At 42.8% G+C, this 21,832-nt stretch overlaps 3 protein-coding genes and 1 long non-coding RNA gene across 8 annotated transcripts in view; 2 read left to right on the top strand and 2 right to left on the bottom strand.

Annotated features, from left to right (window-relative positions):
• Positions 1–1,694, bottom strand: part of LOC115172594 (basal body-orientation factor 1) — a 37,574-nt gene extending 35,880 nt beyond the window's left edge. Inside the window, exons 1-2 of the mRNA XM_029730175.1 lie at positions 1,438–1,694; positions 725–768 (exon numbers count right to left, since the gene is read on the bottom strand). The gene's annotated coding sequence lies outside the window, so the exon portion shown is untranslated. The remainder of the gene's footprint in view (positions 1–724; positions 769–1,437) is intronic.
• A 331-nt stretch (positions 1,695–2,025) lies between these two features.
• Positions 2,026–2,934, top strand: LOC115172130 (uncharacterized). Its single transcript, XR_003871389.1, has 2 exons — positions 2,026–2,147; positions 2,503–2,934. It is a non-coding gene; the product is annotated as an uncharacterized LOC115172130 (long non-coding RNA).
• Positions 2,935–3,301: 367 nt separating this feature from the next.
• Positions 3,302–12,013, top strand: LOC115172592 (neuroglobin-1). 5 transcript variants are annotated; one of them, XM_029730168.1, is made up of 11 exons: positions 3,302–3,576; positions 3,698–3,968; positions 4,074–4,195; positions 4,296–4,463; positions 4,568–4,667; positions 4,790–4,921; positions 7,706–7,846; positions 8,069–8,313; positions 8,847–8,955; positions 9,138–9,257; positions 9,414–12,013. In XM_029730168.1, exons 8-11 carry the CDS (start codon positions 8,216–8,218, stop codon positions 9,564–9,566), a joined length of 480 nt encoding a protein of 159 aa, XP_029586028.1. In that variant the 5' UTR covers positions 3,302–3,576; positions 3,698–3,968; positions 4,074–4,195; positions 4,296–4,463; positions 4,568–4,667; positions 4,790–4,921; positions 7,706–7,846; positions 8,069–8,215; the 3' UTR covers positions 9,567–12,013. The 5 variants fall into 5 exon arrangements, with proteins under 5 accessions (XP_029586028.1, XP_029586030.1, XP_029586029.1 ...); XM_029730170.1 differs by having other exon boundaries at positions 3,698–4,195; positions 8,076–8,313; XM_029730169.1 differs by lacking the exon at positions 7,706–7,846 and having other exon boundaries at positions 3,698–4,195.
• Positions 12,014–15,505: 3,492 nt separating this feature from the next.
• Positions 15,506–21,832, bottom strand: part of LOC115172591 (calcium permeable stress-gated cation channel 1) — a 37,843-nt gene continuing 31,516 nt past the window's right edge. Inside the window, exons 17-24 of the mRNA XM_029730166.1 lie at positions 21,280–21,366; positions 21,099–21,164; positions 20,820–20,982; positions 20,626–20,731; positions 19,983–20,150; positions 19,716–19,828; positions 19,165–19,254; positions 15,506–19,034 (exon numbers count right to left, since the gene is read on the bottom strand). Coding sequence (XP_029586026.1) covers positions 18,831–19,034; positions 19,165–19,254; positions 19,716–19,828; positions 19,983–20,150; positions 20,626–20,731; positions 20,820–20,982; positions 21,099–21,164; positions 21,280–21,366 — 997 coding nt within the window. The 3' untranslated portion in view covers positions 15,506–18,830. The remainder of the gene's footprint in view (positions 19,035–19,164; positions 19,255–19,715; positions 19,829–19,982; positions 20,151–20,625; positions 20,732–20,819; positions 20,983–21,098; positions 21,165–21,279; positions 21,367–21,832) is intronic.

Below are 21,832 nucleotides of genomic sequence, written 5' to 3'. Positions count from 1 at the left end.
AGGCATACAAGCCCCATAATGACTTGTTAAAGGAATTTGATCAAATGAGATATGAAGTGGGCAAGGTCAATTTAACTGGGCATGACATAGCGATGGGTATCCGAATCACTACTTTCACTTCCTTATTGACATGCAGTTCATCATCAGTGTGTCAAGTAAAACCCAAGGAGACATGAATAATAGTTTAGAGGATCCCATCAATGACTGATGTAGACTAGAGGCCAGATATGATCCCTGCTAAGCATGTGCGACTAGACAGAATGGGACTGATTCCTAACCGACCTCCTGACAACCTTTTCTACTGAGCCAGACCACAAATAGGCTTAATCAGACATCAGGCTGGCAACCTAAACAAGAGCTCTGTTGTCATTGGATAAGATATACTGTCCATATGAACTGGATAAACCAACCCTGACAATAATATTGACTACCAAACTGGATATAAACAACTATTCACTCCTACTGTTCTTTATGAATCTCATACTATTGTAGCCATGTGTATCTGCTGGCAGAGAGGTTTCCTCCATTTTTGTGATGCTATTAGCTGTCAATGGAAAACAGATCTGCTAATGCCATTAGAGAGATGACTTTCTCAGGGAACATGATAATATTGTTTGGTAATATGGTTGTGTACCACTGAGGAGGGTGGCAGAGCCAGGCTGATGGAGCTGACTCTGCTACTATAGGCGTCTGGGACCTTGTCCATCACTTTTTTGTTGCCTACCTCAAGCAGCAGAATCTTCTTCCCCTCCAAGTTTGGATCCGTGCCTGTCAAAAATAATGAGGATCTATGAAACTGATTGATGCTGCGTCCAAAATGATAAATAGACAGACTATCTAATGATATGATGTTCAGAGCAGTGAAGCATTGTTATAGCCTACATTTTGGTTTTAAAGAGAACAAGAAATTAAAAAGTTCCTCTATATGTTTGTTTTAATTATACCTTACTTAAGCAACATAGAACTAAGACAAATACGGTATGCTGTAAATCAGCAGCAAAATGAAGGCTCCTCCTTTAGAGGGGTTTCCACTAAATTCTATAGGCACAAAATCAGATTACACAGCCACAAAATAAGATTACACAGCCACAAAATCTGATTACTCTGCTACAAAATCCGATTACACAGCCACAAAATCAGATTACACTGCCACAAAATCAGATTACACTGCCACAAAATCAGATGACACAGCCACAAAATCAGATGACACTGCGACAAAGTAAAAATTGGCAAAAAAAAATGTGCTTCACTTAAGGTTAGGGTTCGGTTTAAGGAGTGTGGTTAAGATTTAGTTTAAAATGGTATTTTATGTAGATAAATTATAGACATGGGCGGGGTTTATGATGTTGTGGCTATAGAAAGAAGTTTAGAGGGGGCAACTATAGGGGCAGATTGAGCTGTCTCTCTTGGCAGCTTCAGGAGATCACCTCGACTCACCTAAATACCAAGCCATAGTGGTCCCAACCATTCCTCCTCCAGATATAATGACATCATAAAGCTCATTTTCATGTTTCCTATGTTCTGCTGCACACGCGAGTCCCCTGCAAATGATTCTTGCTCCTGAAAAACGATTCACAGCAACACACTCGTCGAACCCTAACACACCTCCAACTGTATTGTTGGGATGTTTTTAATCAGGACTAAACTCGCCTTGCATATGTCCTAATCGCAGCGGTGGCCATTCTATAGTCCAGCCATGTTGTATATTTATACAAATGTAACAGAGGCAGGTACTTCCTGTACTGCTTAACCAATCACAACAAGGAACCGCACTAGTTTTATTCACAAGTTATCTGCACTTTGGTGCTATTCATATTAAAACATAATTCAAAACCAAACTCAGAAGGACAATGTACAAGAGATACAGTTAACACGCCGCTTGAATTAAAAATGTGTTCCTAAAATGTATGAACATGATACCTCAAGCTTTTACTTCAGCCAATCAAACGTTAGAGGGCTGCAGGGGGTGGAGCCAAATATTGGTTTTGCTGAACATTATCCAGTAATTCTAAATGTATAACATTGTAACAGTGTGTGTGGATGTATGACGTCGATATATGACTGTCTTTATTGTGAAGCAGGAAGAGGGGGATAAGAATGTTGCGCTGGAATAAGTCTGCGGTAGTTCTATCGTGCACGAGCATCAGGTTATTTTCTAATATCTATTTTTCAACATTCCACTATATTTTCATCTCATAATTGATTGTAGTTATGCATTGTGAAACAATACTATTTTTCTGCCCTAAAACAGCAGTTTAGCATGTACTATGTTCACACCAAAGACATACCTCTCTGCTAATGTTAGGAGAAGCAGTTTGGTTGCTAGGGCAACCCTTGCGCAAGCTCATATCATATGCTGCTGGAGTTTAGATAACCTTTCCTGATATTTGTCAGTTTTGTGGAAAATAAAAATAGCTGTGTTTTTCTCACTGTGAGAGGTGTTTCTTGAAGAGGTGTTTTTGGAATACAATCAAAATGTATTCCTTTTTCTTCTTTCTATAGCTGTCTGGTGAGTGTTGGGTTCAGGAGGACACACTGCTGCTAGGATGCAGGAGCAGAGGAACATGGTAGACCATCAGGCTTTCAGGGAGGATTGCCTGATATCAGAGGTGCTGCTCCAACACCAGCTGCAAGCAATGAAGGAGGCCCACAAGCAGCAGATGCAGGAGACAGAGAGGAGACAGAGAGGAGACAGAGAGGAGACAGAGAGGAGACAGAGACAGGGCCTGGAGAGAAGGATCCAGCAGAACTCTATGCTGTCAGCAGGCGTCGACAGGTGGTCTAGTACTCCAGGACCTCCCAACAGGTCAGACAATCGGAGAGGTCTATCACACCCTCTGCAGCCTGGGCATCCGTCACAACTGTTACACAGAGAGGATCACAGCAACTTCAGCATCAAGATCAACAGAAACAGAACAGCACCAACTAAGTAAAGAGGAGAAAGAGGAGGCGGAGTGTCCGAGGAAGTTCCGTGCTGTTCCTGTGCTTGTCCATGTGTTTTTGCACCTCTATGATGAGATGATGCAGGTGCGACAGAGGGAGAGGAAGCACTAGCGGTTCTGGGGGGGGGGGGGGGGGGGGTCCAGTGCCCCTGTGACAACAATTTTGGACCCCCTTGTGCCCCCCCCTAAATGTGGAGTATGAAATAATTTTTACATAACGCATTTTTGCTATCGTTCTTTTTTTACATCCGTTATTAGACAGTGGCAACGATGATGATTATGAACATGTTCTTTTGCCTGCTAATGCCTGCAATGCAGTGAAGAAAACGATATGACAACAATAACGTCTAATGTAACTGGACCCCTCTAACAGTACAACTGGCCCCAGCTTGGCCCCCCCAGTTGAAATGGTCTAGAACCGCCACTGAGAGGAAGGAAGGCCATGAACAGAGGAAGGACTTCCTGTTCTCCATGCAGAAGCCCTTCAGCTTCCTAGAGAGAGATGAGAAGAAGAGAGAGAAGCTGATGGAAATGATAAGCATGGTGGCACAGACTCAAAAACCCAAGGCCACCAATGTCAGGAAACCAATACCTAAAGCAATCAAAGACCCTGCAGTCTCTGAGCATTTGAAAGGTGCGTTGCCTAAAACAATATCTCTTGAGATGTTGCTAAGGTACAGGAAATGGTGTTATAAATGTATTATTATCCTCTCTAAATCTAGTTTTTTTCTCACTGAATTCTGCATGCTCTGTAGAGGAGGAGCTGCGCAGGACGATATGCATCCAGCCGAGGGCCAAGGAGAACTTGAGGAAGTCCACAGCACCTCATACTGAGAACCCTGAACCTCACAGCTCCCAGCCTACTAAGAAGGAGGTCCTGGCCTTCCTGATAGGCTGCACAAGGCTTTCCACAGGGAAGACTTGAGGAGGGCCCAGAGGAAAGATGTGACCAAGTGTCAGCCCTTCCACCTGCGGACGTCAACCCTGCCCTCAAGAACAAGCAGGAGCAGCTCTGAAAAAGAACAAGTGAGCTTACTGTAGCACTCTGCAAATATAACTTAGTTCAGTATAGAAATTATATGTTTGTTACTTTGGCTTTGGTCTGTTTCCTTGTGTTATTTTTGTTCTCAGGAATCCACAGTCAGTGCCTTTTTGAAGAGAAGCAATTCCTTTGGCGGTTTAACATCGCTGTCTACGGATATGCTTCCCACCTACATTACAGATGCAGCAAGGAAACGCTGTATGGCAATTAGGTAAGAGGGAACTGTGAACTTCACTATCAGATGTGTCTCTTTCATTCGCACAGATCACAGTAAAGATGAGGATTACTCTCTCTGTCCTATGGTCCATCAGAAGGTATGTGGAGCAGAGGGAGAGCACGGAGCAGGAGAGTGCAGAGCTGATGAGGAAACACAGGATGAGGTCTCAGGCCATGAAGCAGACAGTGGCTCTCCGTGCCAAGGTCATGGACCCTCGCAGCAGCCTGAAAGAGGTGTACCATGAGAAGCTGAAACAGCACCGGTGAGTACATGGAAATTCCTTAGATGAAAACTGAAAAGAACAGACTGATTAAAGAGTTGTACTGTATTTATTTACCTAATGTGTATGTGGCTCTGTACTTGTAGGGAGTCTGAGCAACAAAGGATGAAAGAGTATAAGAAGGAGCTACAGGATATGAAGACCAGAGTCACTGACCATCCTTACCTGTTTGAACAGGTGTCACAGGTAAACTATGGGCTTGCAATGACCTGGAAACTACATTTATGGAATTGCAAACACTTGAGAAGAGCCTTTGAACTGTTAACTGCCCCTTTTCTATTCCATTGCTTTTGATGTAATTGCTCTAGAAAAACGCCAAGGCTGACGCAGAGCGACTATGCAGAGGGAAGCTGGTTTGAATGAGAGTTTGAAACGACACCGATCTTCAAATCTGATGACGATTGTGATGACCGAAGTATTGAGAGTAACATGGAGAAAAGGTACCTACAATGACAACAAGGGTGTGTAGTAGAGTGTCTACCCACTAACTGTTAGTTGTATTCATACAATATGTAATACCACTAGGAATACCACTGCAGCTGGAACTCCAAGGACGCCATGTGGTTTGGTCATTTATACAATGTTGCATTACATAATACAGGGAGACTGTCATAAAGTATTTAGTGAAGAGATGACAAATACTGCAGCCAAGCAAAACGTTGATGTAATTACAATATAGACCTTTTCTAACCCGACATGTCTGATTTAGGGATGGAAACATAGACGTCTGGGAGAAAATTGAAGAGGTAGAGGAAGAGAGCGTGAAAACCAGAGTGGAAATAAATGTATGATCAAAAAGGTCGACCCGGCATGGAACTCCATATAGCCATTTTGTTTCAAAGAGCACTATGTTCTAAAGTAATTCTAGTCTAATTTAACTATGTTGACCCAGTCTTTGACTGTCTGACATGTTTGTTATGGATTATGACCTTTCTAAACAGGGACATGTGGCCTCTGGAGCATTTAAATTGATATTAACTGGAGCAAATGTGAGAAAATGAATAAAGGTTTATGTAACTATATATTTATAAGTCATTTTGAATTTTACAATGGCAGGGTATTATGGAATATTAAATGTATGGCTGCATAATATTTCATCCTTATTAAAACTGACTATCAAAGGCTTATTTGCTTATATACAATTTTGCCGGGATACGCGTGGCATTACAAAGGAGAACAGATACTTAGTAACCAGATGGAAAAAAGAGTTTAAAAACAAAACGTAGGCCTACAGTATAATACAACAGATTCTGAATGGTCCTGGTGTAGTTAGTATGTCATCCCTCACTGATAAATCAAAGTGCTGACAGTGATCTAAGGGATATTATAGTACGATATTAAATCTGTCATGCAAGGCCATAAATATTTTGCCAATGGACAGGTCCTATAAGGACAGGAAATGTCAGAAATGGACATTTCTCTGATGCTTTGGTTAAGGTCTCTGGCTATTTCAAGAGCCACAGTACCAGTTAAGTAAATAGGTCTAGTCATTCATCGGCCATCACAAAAGGCATGTCAGTGCACTGCTCTCTGCCCATTGCCACATCAAATGGGGTTTAATACTGGCCTCCACTGTGAGCTGAAGCAGGTTACAGCCAAGTATTTATGGGATTTTGCTAACCAGATGGAAACATCTGAATATGTGTGTACATTACTGGATATAATTTTTAAGTTGGCTGATGAAACACACTCAAAGAAGCTGACAGCAGACACACTGTAGCTGGCAGTCGACCACCATTCCAAAGGCTAACAGCTATCCGGAATCCTAGGGACAACCCTACCCTAACCCTAACCAAAACCTTAACCCCTACCCTAACCTTAACCCTTACCATAACCATTTTACATTTCAACTTCAATGGGGTAGTGACGTCCCAAGGATCCCGGATAGCAAGGACCCATTCCAGAGCCATACCTTGTTGTCTCCATGGAGACCAGTTTATATGGTCATTTGGAGGGTACCATCACAGAACCGTGATGTGAAGTCCCACCTCAAATGTTTGGCTGTATTCGGATAAAGATGGCTATGGAAGTCATTGAGGGACCTTAAATGGTATTTTACACTGTACAGTAGGCCTAAAATCCCATCAATCAAACCAGCTGTAAGGTTCACATCGGTTGGAGATGCTTGAATGACAGATACAGTCACCTCCAAGAGAGCTCAAACATCACATGACAGAGGTTCAAGGGATCCAGTGAGGTTGTCATGGAAACCATGTTTCCCCTCTTTACACCCCCCAGTGGTCCAGCAGGAGACTGCTTTGTACCATCTTGGGTATTCCATACAGAAGTTACTATAAACACAGAGAATGCCATGGCTAACAGCGTAAGATCATATGGAATATAACACTATTACCTCTCTGGCCCAGAGAATAGTAGGGCAAGGCTGTTTAATTACATCCCGACTTTAAAGGTGTGGGCAAAAACCTATGTAATGAAACGGTTGAGCAAGCATTCCAATAAAACAGGCAATAGCATGGCTGAGAAAAAACCCATCTCTTATGTGGAGTAATGACATGCTGTAAGTTTGGCCACCAGACTTGGTCATCTGAGTGTCTGAGAAGACGCCTCTCCAAGCAGTTAAACAATAACCATATACTTTTGCAAAGGTGGAGCCCTCAAGTCTGTTATTACTTCAGCTACAATATAAAAATTCCCACACATTTCATTATTCAAGTGCTCCAGATTAAGTGTCTGTGGTTGAAGCACTACAGAGTTTCATTCAGTGTAGTTTTTGGACATAAAACTATCTGATGGTAGAAAGATTCATAGCAAGGTTAAAGAGCAACTCTAAAATGTTCATTTTGGCCCCCAATTGGGGTCTGACATTCCCCATTACGCAAAATCATGCTTATGATTAACTGTTTACTTATCCCGCATTAGTTCATTGCCCTCTAACCTTATATGAGATGACCAGTGGGAGGAGCTATAGGAGGATGGGCTCATTGTGATGGCTGGAATGGAATGAATGTAATGGTATCAATCACATCAAACATGGAAACCACATGTTTAACTCCATTCCATGCCACTACAATGAGCCTGTTCTCCTATAGCTCCTCTCACCAGCCTCCTCTGGAGGTGACAGTTCAAGTCAAGGTGCGCCCTATATGTGTTTGTTTATTTGTGGGGAGGTTGATGTTTTTGACAGCCCTTGGTTCACCTGCAGGAGGAGCTGTAGCTCATCACATACTCAACGGATAAAAAGAGAGAAATCTTTCCTTCTTTAGTGGGGTGAACAAATCCACATCGCTGGAGAGAGAGCATAGCGAGAGAGAGAAAGGGGGAGGGACAGAGACAGCAGTCAGTGTGACAGATAAGAGCGGCGGATGACTTGTCTCTCTCTGAATGCACCGTGAGCAAGAGAGCAAGTAAGTGCACAAGGGTGCCTGCCAAAGCAGCTCTGCACACACACACACAAATACACACACACACACACACACACACACACACTGGCACAGACAGGTAGCGTGTGAGGAGAAAAGAGTCTCACAACCAAGGTATGCTGGGATTTGCACATACAACGATCATAAGTTCCTCTTTCTATTGTTTTGGTTTTCCTGTTATGTCTTCCCTCTTGTACTTACACTTAGTTTCCAGGTGGGTCGTCAGAGGTTTCCCAAGCCGAGTCTACAACAGTGTAATGGATTGCCCAGACCGGAGGCTTTTCCTCTGATCCGGCAAAGAGGTTGGCGTATTCCTGCAACGAGAACTAGTCCTCACATTGAGCGACCCTGGGCATGGAGAAGCTGACAGAGAAAGAGAAGGAGCTGATCCGAGTCAGCTGGGAGAGTCTTGGCAAGAACAAAGTTCCACACGGAGTCATCATGTTCTCCAGGTATAGTTCTGAGCTAAAGCTTTTTATTTGAGCAGTTAGGAATGGAGGAGTTAGGAGAAGTTGCATGTGTTCCTCCATGAAGATTTCATTTTACTGTATGTGTACCAAAACAGAGTGTTTGTTAATATCTGCAGCATTTTGTTTTGTAAGGAAGTTTACTGAAACCTAACCATTCATTACAATTTGCAGTTGTATACACTGAAAATATGCCAGCATAGTGCAAATATAGTGTAAATAATGTAGTCGCCATAGTAAACAGTACTTGGAGAGAGAAATACACTTAACCAACACAGAGACTGCATCGTACACTCCCTATACCGGGACTGGAGGCTTGACTTGTTGCTTGGCGACTGGCTGCAATAGTCTTTATTTTGGAACTGCTGCTACTAAAACAGACGCTAGAGAAGAACTGTTGCCGACAGTCCTATTTCCTCACACCAGACATTAAAATCATAACTATTGTGTGACTTACGACTACGTGTATCTACAGTATCTGCACCTACAGTACTGCATTGTGTTTTGTGTCTGTGCAGACTGTTTGAACTAGAGCCTGCACTCCTCAACCTCTTTCACTACAACACAAACTGTGGCACCACACAAGACTGCCTCTCCAGCCCTGAGTTCCTGGACCATGTCACGAAGGTAACTCTGCACTGACCATCACTGTTAAAACTGACAGTTAAATGGCTAATTCATGGAAACAAATCCACGGAAATGTCTAACTTCTTGCTGCATGTTGGTGTATGTTCACGTTTCTTTGTTTTGTGTGTGTGTATGTGCGTACATTCTTGTGCGCGTTTGTGTGTGTGTGCTTGTGTGTCCAGGTAATGTTGGTGATCGATGCAGCAGTCAGTCACCTGGACAACCTCCATACCTTGGAGGATTTTCTGCTCAACCTGGGCAAGAAGCACCAGGCAGTCGGGGTTAACACCCAGTCCTTCGCTGTAAGACTACTGTCACTCTGATCACTCACTGTAATACATTACTGTCATACTGTGTGTACTGTACACTATACAACTTTTAAGAAACAAAACTTGCAACAATTTATCAATCTATGCCAATATTCATAATATTTGCATGCATGTGTGTGTATGTTGCAGGTGGTGGGGGAGTCCCTTCTCTACATGTTGCAGTGCAGTCTGGGTCAGGGGTACACAGCCCCTCTGCGTCAGGCCTGGCTCAACATGTACACCATCGTAGTGGCGGCCATGAGCAGAGGATGGGCCAAGAACGGAGAACACAAGACTGACTGAAACATACACTTGGGGTCTGCTACCAGTTGCTGTCTAATCACCCTCATGGTTGCTATGGAGTAAGGTTGTATAACTCACAGCATAAAGGTTTGATTGCTGTATATGGTGAACGAATGGCGTTATCACACTTGACACAACAAATAATGGTCGGATCACCTGGTGTTCAGAGTTAACTGTTTTTGCTGTGGATGTTGTAGCTGCCAGAGAGTGCTGCTATAACGTTGTGGGGATGTTATGGGTCAACCATCTTTGGTCTGCAGTTTGAGTTCCTCAAATTAGAGGAAGCATAGGGTTAAATTAAGGTAATAACTGAAATTGCTTTGTAAATAATGCATTGATATATCTACTCAAATAATTACAATGATTGTGGTGGTTTTTGTGATGTATCTTAGAGTCACACAATTGTCAAACACTGGCTATATTGGCAGTATTACTTGGCTGGAATGGGCAGCTACGATATGGGCTCTCTCCCAAATCAAACCAGTGATATAGAAACATTGATCACAAAAGTACAGTACGTCCAAGATTATTGTTTAGAGTGATTGTCATGATTCTATCGTTATATCTTTGAGTTAGGCTAGGGACCTGATAATGGCACATACTAATGCTCTCCTTTCTTTGTGTGTGTCCATGACCTGGAGTGTAACAATCCTTAGAGGGGAACTTGATTCTTAAAGTCATTGGTATTATTAACAAACACATTACTTTTGATGATGCTCAGCAGAAAATGACAAGAATTGTTCATGTATTCTAAAGCTTTTCTATGTGATCTCTATGACTGTTAGGGTGTCCATGTGCACCTTTGTCTGAAATGTGTATGTGGCACTCTCCTCTCCTCTGACAGTAGAGGTTGTACAGTTCACGTTGCCATATGTGTATTACCATAATATTTCAATAGGCTTCAACTGACTGTTACTTATTCTAAAATAAATGGTTATTCTCCTCTCTTGAGTTCTAGCTAATTGATGTAATGGAACTCAACAGTAGATTATCTGCTTGAGGGTCTTTGGGCTTGACTTAGTTTAAGCTCATTCAGTTTTCACTAATTGTAAATGTAAAGTGGTGTTGAACCACATACTGTATCTATATATTGTAAATATTGCTATCATAAGTTGTAAACAGGCCAGAAATATAGTAGTAGTCTATTTTGGCTTTTTGGACCCAGTAGGTAATTGACAAAGCCAGGATTTATTCATACATTTTTTTCTTCCCTATTATGCTCATAGTACTGCAATGTTAAGTGCTTTTGGAGCTTGGAGTATCTTTCTGTGGACAACCTTAAAGCATTTATTGATAAACAAGTTTCACTACATCCTACCTGAAGTAGTAAGCATTGATAGTTAGAGATGTGTACGTCCTTTTTGCTGCTATGAACACATTTACCTATATGTTTCTATACAGTGTGTATCAGTCGTTATCTTCCTGTACATTGAAAGTCACAATGCCAAGTTAGCTATAATACACCAAGTATTTGATAATAACACTACACTACTGTATATCTAATCTGCTGATATGTGGTGAATATTGCTTCAGTCTGAGATTACTTTTATACAATGTATTTTTGTATTTACGTGTTTTACGTGTGTGAATGACTATATGCCATTGCGAACACAGTTTTTTCAAACTGTTACGTTAACCACAACATTTATGTAAAATCCATGTATTTTCCTTTTAATTTGCAGGACAAGGCTCTTAAGCATTTTAAGTCTTGATGAGTGAGCTTTTATCCTTAAGTCATGATAAATGTAAGAGAGACATTTCTCCTCAATCGGTATAATTGCCATATTATCAATGTGTGATCCCTAAAAGGATGTCTGTTGGCATTAAATACACAACCATTTCTAAAGGAGATCTCACTTTATCTTTCCGTTCAATCACCTGTGAGCTTTATTTTCAGGCCATGGCAGCACTACTAATTCAGATTTGTTTCTCTCTCCCACTTTCCAACTAGCATAATGAGTTTCCCTTACCAGATTAACCCTTCCCCTGAATCAAAAAGCATTATCAATAGAGAATCTACATTGAACGTGCTTTTTAGTTCAAGAAAAAGCTTCATCTGAATCTAGGAAACTAGACCTATGAGTTTAACACATTTTCTAATATGTCTATACATGGCACTAGGCAGATTGCTGTGTGTATTGTCTCTATTTCAAAGATTTGAGAGTAGGCCTGTTTTGTGTGTATGTGTGAATTGCATTGGTACATTTAAATAACATGATATTCTGTTTATGAGTGTCTCAATGTCTACCTCATCAACTCAGCTGTGAACAGCAATGATTTCAACTATCCTTTAACCAAAAACACGTGACACTTAATGCAAATACATACTCCCTCAACCAAACAGCTCGTAAAATGGACCCCATCCTATACTTATGTAATGTGTTGTGTGCTTACTCAATTAATAGTAAATAAAGGTGATCTTTTGTGGACATACTACTGAAAAAAGATGACAATGTTTATTGTTTTTCTTCCACTATATTGGTTTGTTTGTCAGTGCGATGGTAGTAATGCTGAGTTCAGGGTCTGTAATCAATCACACTATGCACAATTTCTCTCGCTCTGGTTGGCTATTCCTTGGGATTATGTAACATCAGTGTTCTGGCTGGCCCCTTCCCTGTGGCTATAGAGATGAGAGGGACTTCATCTGAAAACCAGAGAGCAGAGTGAATATCATCCCACTTAATCATGCAAATGTCACATACATCACATCTCCAGGGTTCCAAGAACTCTTAGCCGCTACATGGCTAATGTGCTTTCTTGCCCTTAAAATGCAGACGTATAAAAATGTTTAACTATTAAGAGAAGCTTTCTGTGTGTGTGTGTGTGTGCGCGCGTGCGTGAGGGAACGGGAGAGAGATGAGAGACAGAGAGATGGGGACTAAGTTGTTATGTACTGTATCAGATTGCCCAAACTCCATTCAACACATTGGGTTAATTTATCCCACAAAGCATTCGCATATTCAATTTGCTTGCATTATTGTAAAAGTCACATCAATGAGCTGGCTGTCTGCTCTGGTGATAAAGCAGTAACTGACATGTCCCAAATCTGTCTCTCTGCAGCGCTCTCCATCTTCTCTGTCTGAGATTTTGGTTGATTGATGCTAGTCACTGCCTGTCCTACTGTGACTCAAAGGGAGTAACACTTAGGCTGGGGTGTAAATTCAGGGGATTGAGCTGAGAAAAACATTTAGTTTAACACATGATTCATCACATAACATGGAGCTGATCTGCTGTGGATTGCTATGGCGCATTCACCTCCACTATAGGTATAAAGGTCTTGTGAGGCAGCATCTGTACAACCCAGTGGCATATGTAGGGGTATAGAGACGGTTTGGCCACTTGCCATAGTAAAGTATACACAAGAGATGGGTGGATACAGAATAATTGAGGTAAGTATCTGTACACCAGAGTGATCAACAGTTGTCCCATGAGGCCACTTGAGGACATTGTACAGTACCATACCTGACAGCTGCTGGAGGATCAGTCCTGAGACTTTGAGGGAGAAAAGCAGGCAGAAAAGACAACAGCCACGCAATGTGTTTTGGAATGAAGGGGGATTGGATGTTGTCATGGAAACTGTTAAGCAAAGGTCCAAAGTGGAAGGAAGACAGACACTCTCCTCAAGTGGTGCTGGCTGGCGGGCGGCTGATATATGATACAGAGGAGAAGGGGGCTGTAGAGAGATGGAGGGGGCTAGTAGACTGGGGCTAATCAGGTTAGCACTCTAAGATCATCCAGCCTGGAGGCAGCTGAGCACTGATGGCTCCACCACTGCTGCACGGCAACACTTACCTTAGCAACCAGAGGAATAGCACTTCTGTCGGCTGTTTCATGACAGTTGTATTACAGTGTTGTTAACATGTCATAAACAGGTGAATATTTTCAGTTGAAAGCTTAGAGTTTACAACCAACTTCCCAGTTAACTTGAGGTGTCTCAATTGGCTAGAGCGCTTATGTTTTTCTCTGTTGGTACAGATTGCTCCACTAAAAAGTACAGGCAGGGATACAGAACATTGTTCCAGTAAGGTAGGATCTCTTGACTGACTTGCAGTCTAAACATTAGAAAGGTTATATTCTAACTGAAGTATGAAGCCATGGTAACACTCAGATGAAGCCCCCCTCTAATGGCACTGTTCTCCTGCATTAGATAACAGGTCTTGACACCTCTTCTGGGAGATGGAGACAGTGGCATTTCATCAGGACAACGTTCCTCTAATGAGCTCCACCTTCTGTGACACGCTGCCTGCCAAGACCTTCACAGCTCCACACTGGATCTCACATCGATCTCCTCCAAGATCTGAGAGCAAGCACTGTCCCCCCTCTCTGGCCTTCAAAGCCCTGCCTGGCCTGGAACACACTGATCATCTGTCTGAGTACACTTACAACTATAGCCTGCGTCTACAAGTCTACTGTAAACTTATGCAATCTGGGGGTGAAAAACAAAGCGCAGCTTATATTTTCTTTACATAATTTTTAACTAAAGATATGTAAATAGAAAACAGCAGCAACTGATTAAGCGGAATTTGCATGTGGAAATAAGGAGGCAGCATAAGCCGTGGGGGAAATGACAATATGGTGGGCTGCAGGAGGTAGAGACATTCTATTCTGAGCATCTGAGATGAGGGGAAAAGCTCTGTGCCACACACCCAAAGGAATTCACCTTTCACTAAGAAGCGTGCTCCAAGCAGTTGCCTGTGGTGACAGGGGAAAATGTCAGGCGTTTTATACATCTCTCCCTCTCTCTCGATGAGGGTCATAATGGCAGTGATTTATCCCACACAGAAACTTATCAGAATAATAGGTTTATCTTCCCCCTATTAAAGTCTCTGTAAATGAATTATTATTGATAAACGCACCAAGCGTAGATTTTAGGGATGCTGATGCACATTTGTCCTAAACAGCACTAAGGGCAATGTTATTCAGTGGTATTGGAGACTCAGCTTTCTCCTCTACCCTGCTCTGGCGACAGGCAGCCTCATTCAATGAGTTGCCCCTATTCGACCTACAATCCCCACATGAAGCTTACAGGACCAATGAGGTCTCCAGTATGCACACAGGCTTGTCCCAGGGCTAGTTTGTATGCAGAAGCACTTCTCCAAACAGTGGGTCATCAGGGAGGTGAGCACCTGCATGCATTAACCCTGTCTCTGCAGCTCTGACCGGGGCGCAGTCTTTCCTATTAACAATGGGACATAGTGCTGCCAGGCAAATTCATGGTCATTGTGAACAAATCTGATCAGCAGAGAAACTCATTCCCCACACAACCTCGATTCAGCACCAACAGGCTGACCATTAAAATGCCTTTTGACAAAACTGGGGATTTTGAAAAGGAAGTGTAAAATATAATTTTTGATGCAAAAATGTTTAGTATGGCACATACATTATTACAAATCAGAACATTTGAGGACAATAGTTTGAGAACAATACCCATTTATGAAAATGTTTCTAAATGATGGCAAATTGACCAATGTACTATAGATTAACCTTCTCTCTTGGACCCTGTGTGAGAAACTTGCACTCATTGCTGAATATCCAAACATGCTTGGACAACGAGCCTCTGTCAATTGTAGACTACATTTTCTCATGGCCAGCATGAGAAACCACACCATATAAAAAAACCACTATAAAAGCCTGGTCAACTCTCAGCAGGTCCGCCTTGGCTTTTTCCTTGACCGGAAGCGCCGCGCCTTCTGCTGAACTTGTGACTCTATCCCCTTCCCTACAGACCACAGGAGACAGAGGAGAAAAGGGAGCCTGTTCCCTGTAACACAAGATGTGAGGCACTAGCGGCCATGGATTCAACTTGAATTGCACTCACAGCACTTCAAAGACATTTGACACAGAACAGCTCAGGCCTGTCCGGTCAGAGGACAGCGCTACACACTCTCCCACTGTTCCTCAACCTCAGGTCAAAAAGAAAAACAAGCCACACATTTACATCAAGATGACAGAATGTTTGTTTTACTTTATTTCCCTGCAAAAGTAAATGATTCAAAGAAATCTATAAGTAGTACTTCAGTAAGGACACGCCAGTTTCCTCTAAAGGATGAAAATAAGAGCTTGGCCTAAGTGGAAAACCACTGTATGCCCAAAATAGAGCCAGGGCACCCATGTGAAGAGCATTTGATGTATGAGCACAAATGACAAAGAGGTACAACACAGCTAATTTGGAATCAAATCTCAGTGAGTTTTACAAGTACATTCCCCCCACTCATTGTTTTTGGAACATAAAGAACCACGCTTTCTTTTTGATGTTTACTCAACCGTTGTGACCACCATTAAAAAAATGATTGATTAACATGTTTTAATAGGAAGAGACAATTTATGCTTGATCTGAAAATGTGGTAGCAGACACCGTATGGATGATGTGACGCAATTGCAGAGCCTACGGAGGAATGCAGAGGCCAAATTGAGCTCTGTACTGCATCACCGTAGCCTCTCAAATTTTGTAGCAATGAAGAGCTCCATATAGCTCCGCATTTACATGATTGTTTGACGGTAGGTGGGGGCGGGAGGTCCTGTATAAACACAAACTCACTTCCTTGACAACAGCTCTGCGCTGCTCCACGAAGCGCAAGAAGTATGAATGCCCTGACTTCTGAAGAGGCCGTACCGCTGGAAATGCTGCACGGCCAATGCAGACGTCGGATTGACCAAGTAGCGCCTATTATATGAACTTCATGGCCGGTGAAACGACACGCTAAAGCTGAAATCCAGAGCACACATTTGGTGAGCTGATGCACTTTCTTGTTTAGGGTTTCTCTGATGTGCTGTTCAAACTGATTTTACTGTGTTGCTCTCCACAGTTAACATCTCAGATGGTAGCGTAGGCCTACACTGTGAACATAACATAGTGACTCGTTTTGGGATGATCCGTTTCTGTTTCCCAATGAAATTAAACAAATAACTTATATTTTTATAAGACACACTAGATGTATCCTATAATATTCTGTCCGTTTCACAAAACCACTTCTAACAAACACTATTTATAATAACAACAAAAATTATACAAAATAAAGACATCAGGGTATATCAAGAATATACTTCAATGACTATAAAATGACAACCTTCCCAGGGAGGCACTAAAAAGTACACTGGATCTGAATCTTTGGGTGACATTTCTTAAGCGAACAATTTTACAGTTCTAATTTTGGAGTACTATTCTATATATTCTGTAGCTTTCTTTGGGTTCAGGAAAAACCAGGAACCACAATAGCTGCATGATGACAAACATAACGAACATAATAACTTATCATAACATTGTAGGAAGGGCCAAGACACCAGAGAAACAAGTTTCAAATTCATCTACAAAGAGCTTGGCTATATGATCACAGAATACAGCAGTTAGAAACTGCAGACAGAGAGTGACACCCACAACAAGACACCTTAAGCCACAATCCAAATGATTCCATTGGGGGAAAAAACAACATTCTAAAGACATCTGAGACTAGCAAATCCAGTCAGCACATAATGAGTCAACATCATTAGCTCAGTGGTCTGTTAGAGCACACTGCTTGTCAGATCTGGGTATTTAAATTACTTTCAAATGCACTTTGAAGTAGGTATTTAGAAGTTAGCAGTTGAATATTAGAGTGCATTTTGAAAAGACATTTGTAAAGTATTTGAAAATACTCAAATACAGACAATTGTATTTTCAAATACAAATATTTTACCAGAACCTGGTCCTAGGGGTATTATTTTAATTTTAAATGTTTAATAGTTTAAAATAAAAAGCAATTCATAGGAAATTATTTGAAAATACTTTAAATAGAAGCTGACTTTCGCCACATTATTTGAAAATACTCAAATTACACAGAAAATAAGTATTTTGCATAATACTTATTTAAACCCTGCGTATTTATTGGTTGAGGGAACTATTCATAGGAAGATGGCTGCTCACACAAATGATGGGAGTAAGATAATAGCTGGTTATGGGTGGCGTTTGATAGAACTATGGTCATACACTACTCTGTGTGTGTTTGTTCATTTAAGTCTGTCTTCATCTTTTCCCTGGTCTTTAGTTCAGTCCATGCAGCATATTTCAGGCCATGCTGGATTGCTAGACGAAAGGGTGATTTTCTTCAAGGCACAGCAAGAGAGCACGATTACTAACCACAATCAGTTTACATTCAGTTTGGCAAGGAAACCTCTCCTTCGAGCAGCAAAACACGCGCAATACAACACTAGCAAAGGTTACTGTAAGACTGTCAGCTGAGTCTTATGCAGCATTAGAGAAAGCTGTTGAGTTTGTTATACTCAGTGAACAGACATCCTTTCTCTTCTAAAGCATTGTCAACAGGCAGTGGAGAGGACTGCTTTGGACTACTGAAAACATGATGCAATAGACTACGATTAGTATTTTTTCTTGACTATTTTTTTGCTGCCGGACATTTATGCAAAACATAAAATCAAAGTAAATTGGAGATCATGTTTTGAAATGGTTGACTACCTGGACTTGTCCAACAAGACACCTTTTTCACAGTAATATTTATAAACAATAATAAACAATAAAGGGATGGCACCATAAATACATTGTTATTAAACAAACAGCCTGCCCCTCTACAGAATAGCAAATATAACAACCTTGACAAACAAATACAATAGTGTCAGGTTCCATTGGGTTCCTTGTGCCGTCTCCTCCATAGGGAGTGTTAGAGCTCAGATCCACTCTGCCCTCCATCCGTCTGTCCTGTTCTCTCACTGCAGATGGCTTGATTACAACCCGCAACCCTAACCCTCTGCCTCACGGAGCTCTACCACACCAGAGCCAAAACCACTCTGTCTAGTAGGGTCAGTCGGTTAAAACCCACTGAGTTGGTGAAATTCATCCCTACTCCTGTCCCAGTGTTCTTCCTCGCTAGTTATTCATTCCACGCAAATTATAGAGGGGAGAAAGGGAGAAAACTATGAAGCAGTAAGTCAGAAAACGACAGCACTTTTGTTTGAAGTATCCTCCGTATGGTTCATTTATGATGACAGCTTTGAGAGATGTTGTGGTGTGGTCACTTTGACTTCTGTACACCAAGGGAGAGAAGGCCACTTGCATCCTTTCTCCACATCCCCGCCACAGGGCTGAGGAAGAAATTATTTCAGCCTTGGGTTCCAAAGAACCTCCAAAGACACAATCCAAATGGTCTCACAAACATGGTCCAGTCAGAGGGGCTGAGGCAGTTGGATGTGATTCTGAGGTTAAAAGGTAAATATGCAGCATTGTGGCATCTTTCGCTCCCTTATATCACAGGCGTAGGCATGGAGGTGCGGGGGTCACTGGTTACACACTGGGCTGTCCATGGCGTAGTAGGGGTCTGGGGGCTCTTGGAGCTCTGTCTCAACGGTTTCAACCTGGTCCTCCTCCTCCTCCTCCTCCCGGTCCTGGGAGCTGGCCATGGTCCCGTAGCCCTGGTGGGCTGGGGAGGGCATCGGGGTCAGGCCTAGCTCCGGCTCCAGCAACACAGATGCCACAAACAGCTGAGGGACACAGAGAAAAGTTACTAATGACTACAACTGAGATTTACCCATACAGATCTTGTTGTTATGAGAATATTGTACAACTCTGTGAGGAATTGAGAGAGTGGTGTGATTGAAGGGAGGCAGGTACATTAGATGGGGTGGTGGAGGGGGTGGAGCTTCTCTCTGCATTAGCGAAGGCCCCTTCTGCTGGCTGGTCAGCAGACACCTGGTCAGACATCTGAAACACAATCGCACAGAAGTCATTTAGCCTTTGAGGGCCTGTGCTCCATACCCACCAGAAGTCCAGGAGGGGTCAAGAATAATCTCTCACTTAAAAAATGATAGGGATTCAACCTCACCAGCACAGCCACAGCAGATGCTTAAACACCACTTCCCATAAAGACATTGCCTATGGTTGAAGCACTTAAACTCTAACGTCATTGATTAGGCCTATCGTAAAAAAGCTATTAAGGCTCTGCGAGCCTAGAGGCGTCACTACAGACCCTGGTTAGATTCCTAGCTGTATCACAACCGGCCGTGATTGGGGGTCCCATAGGGCGGCGCACAATTGGCCCAGCGCTGTCCGGGTTTGGCCGTCATTGTAAATAAGAATTTGTTCTTAACTGACTTGCCTAGTTAAATAAAGGTAAAATAAAATTAAAAACACCACTATGTCCCATTGTTAATACTGTAGCTGACCTGGTAGCTTGATGACTTGTCAGGCTGTTTCCTAAGGCATAGGCCAAGGAGGGAGAAGGCAAGGCAGGAGAGCAGGGACACAAAAGTGAAGAGGGTGATGGGATGCACTGGGCCTGAAGCACAATGGAAAGAGAAGAACCACAATCAAGACTTTACCACCATATGACCACTCTAGCAGCCACTAAGCTATATCTGATTAACAGTGGCTAGCCCACATGTATTGGCCCGTTTGATAGACTACGGTAACAGGAGCCAGGAAGTACGCACCCAGTCTGAGCACAGAGAAGAACAGGAGCCAGAACATGCAGAGGATGGGCGCCACGATGACCTGGCTGATGGCTGCAGTGTGGATGCGCTGGTTGAGCTTGGTGGGCACATAGGCATAGTAGATGTTGTAGCGGTCCACCATGTGTTTCAGGATCAGGTAGAGCAGCCCTGAGAGACAGACATTACAGTGCCGACTGATGAGGACATACAGCCAATCACCTATTATAATATTGTGAACTTCCGTCTAAAGCACGGTTGAGGTCAATTCAATTCCCATTCCTGTCAGTTGACTTCGGAATTTACTGGAATTTAACTCTGGGCTACAGTGTGAATCACAGGTTAAAGACAGCATGCAGTTGAGCCCAGGACTGATACAATGTGGAAGGCATGCGTCAAGGCCTGGAGAGTAGTAGTAAATAAAGGATTGTTGCGGCTCTGGGCAGAGACAGGAGTAAAGTGGGCGTCTGGCTCCCAGCTCGCTGTGTCTGAGTGTCTGGGACTACAGCACATTCACTTCACACAGTCTGCACCAGGCTGGCAGCAGAGGTGACCAATGTTACAGTAGCAGGAGAGAGGCTTCCACTCCACACTGAGCGGACACACACACACAGGGAGGAGGAGGCACGCACAAACACACACTCACCAAAGGGCATGATGATGGGACAGGTGATACTGTAGGTCATGCTAACAGCATAGATGCACATGGTCCAGGCGTACTGCAGACCAAACTGGAACTCATAGGCCTGGCTCTGGAGAGACCGACAAAACACACACTTGAAAAGAAAAGTCACATCAATAACTCACACAAATAATACAGTCAAATACTGCTCCTCTCACCCGTTTGACGTGGATGCGCTCGGCCCCGGGCTTGGCCAAGCAGAGACGCAGAGCGTACACCATCAGAGCTGGGATACGCAGCAGCTCCATGGCCGTGCCGATCAGGCTGGACGTGATCACGTAGTTCACGAAGAACGCTCCGTTATCAGGCAGGAACACACACCTGCACACAGAGGAGAGGAAGCAGAGCCTAGGAGCGTGTTCGCTGTATATGGCAGTTATTTCAATGCCAGCTAAGCATGGTACCATGGCATTAGAGGGCAGAACAATTAAACATACTCAAATTTTATATTCTTGTCTTCCAGGAAATTGACATCAAACAGCCACCTGAAGAACAGGTCCAGACTAGAGATGAAAGAACCACAGGCACATTAGAGTGTAAGTATAGGATCTTGGATCTTGTGTAATCTCTGTAATGATCATAGCAGGAAACTATAAATGTATGTTTCCATATCCATACCTGGAGAGACCCAGCGAGGGCAGGATGATCACCATGAACACCAGCAGCACAAAGCATTTATGCATGGTGATCTGGTTCTCACTGGATCTGAGGACACCACAACATGGACCACATTACAACAGAGGACATGCAGTTACAAAACACATGTTTGGAACATGCAGTATATGTTACAATTGCACTCCCTCATATTCAATAAGCAACATTAAAATATTGTATTACTCTATTTCAAATGTAAAGGGACTTCATAGTGGGCTCATTACCACGAGCAGAGCTTTTCACACCAATAACTGTAAACATTTGATTTGCATTAAGTCGTTCACACACCACGCCTTCACAACACATGGGTGGGTGGTGGGGGCGGTTATGTAAAGAGACGGTGCTCATAGGTGCCGTGTGAGGTTGTCTCCTCCGGATGCAGAGCTATTCTGCTCCTCAGTGCATAGTGACCATTGTGCATATCATTATCTCCACAGAGATCACTATGACAACCTGACTAGAGAAGTAGTGCACAGAGAGAGACAGAGAGAGAGACCGAGAGAGAGAGAGAGACCGA

Source organism: Salmo trutta, chromosome 33 (genome assembly GCF_901001165.1).
Source record: "Salmo trutta chromosome 33, fSalTru1.1, whole genome shotgun sequence".
Lineage (NCBI taxonomy): Eukaryota > Metazoa > Chordata > Actinopteri > Salmoniformes > Salmonidae > Salmo > Salmo trutta.
Note: the sequence above shows the minus strand (reverse complement) of the source record. Positions and strands in the feature narration are given on the sequence as shown.

Bases quoted from the DNA above. Each gene is read 5' to 3' on its own strand.
- LOC115172592 (XM_029730168.1), top strand. From the start codon at position 8,216: ATGGAGAAGCTGACAGAGAAAGAGAAGGAGCTGATCCGAGTCAGCTGG. The intron at 8,956-9,137 runs GTAACTCTGCAC...TTGTGTGTCCAG, and splicing joins TCCTGGACCATGTCACGAAG to GTAATGTTGGTGATCGATGC. The intron at 9,258-9,413 runs GTAAGACTACTG...TGTATGTTGCAG, and splicing joins TTAACACCCAGTCCTTCGCT to GTGGTGGGGGAGTCCCTTCT.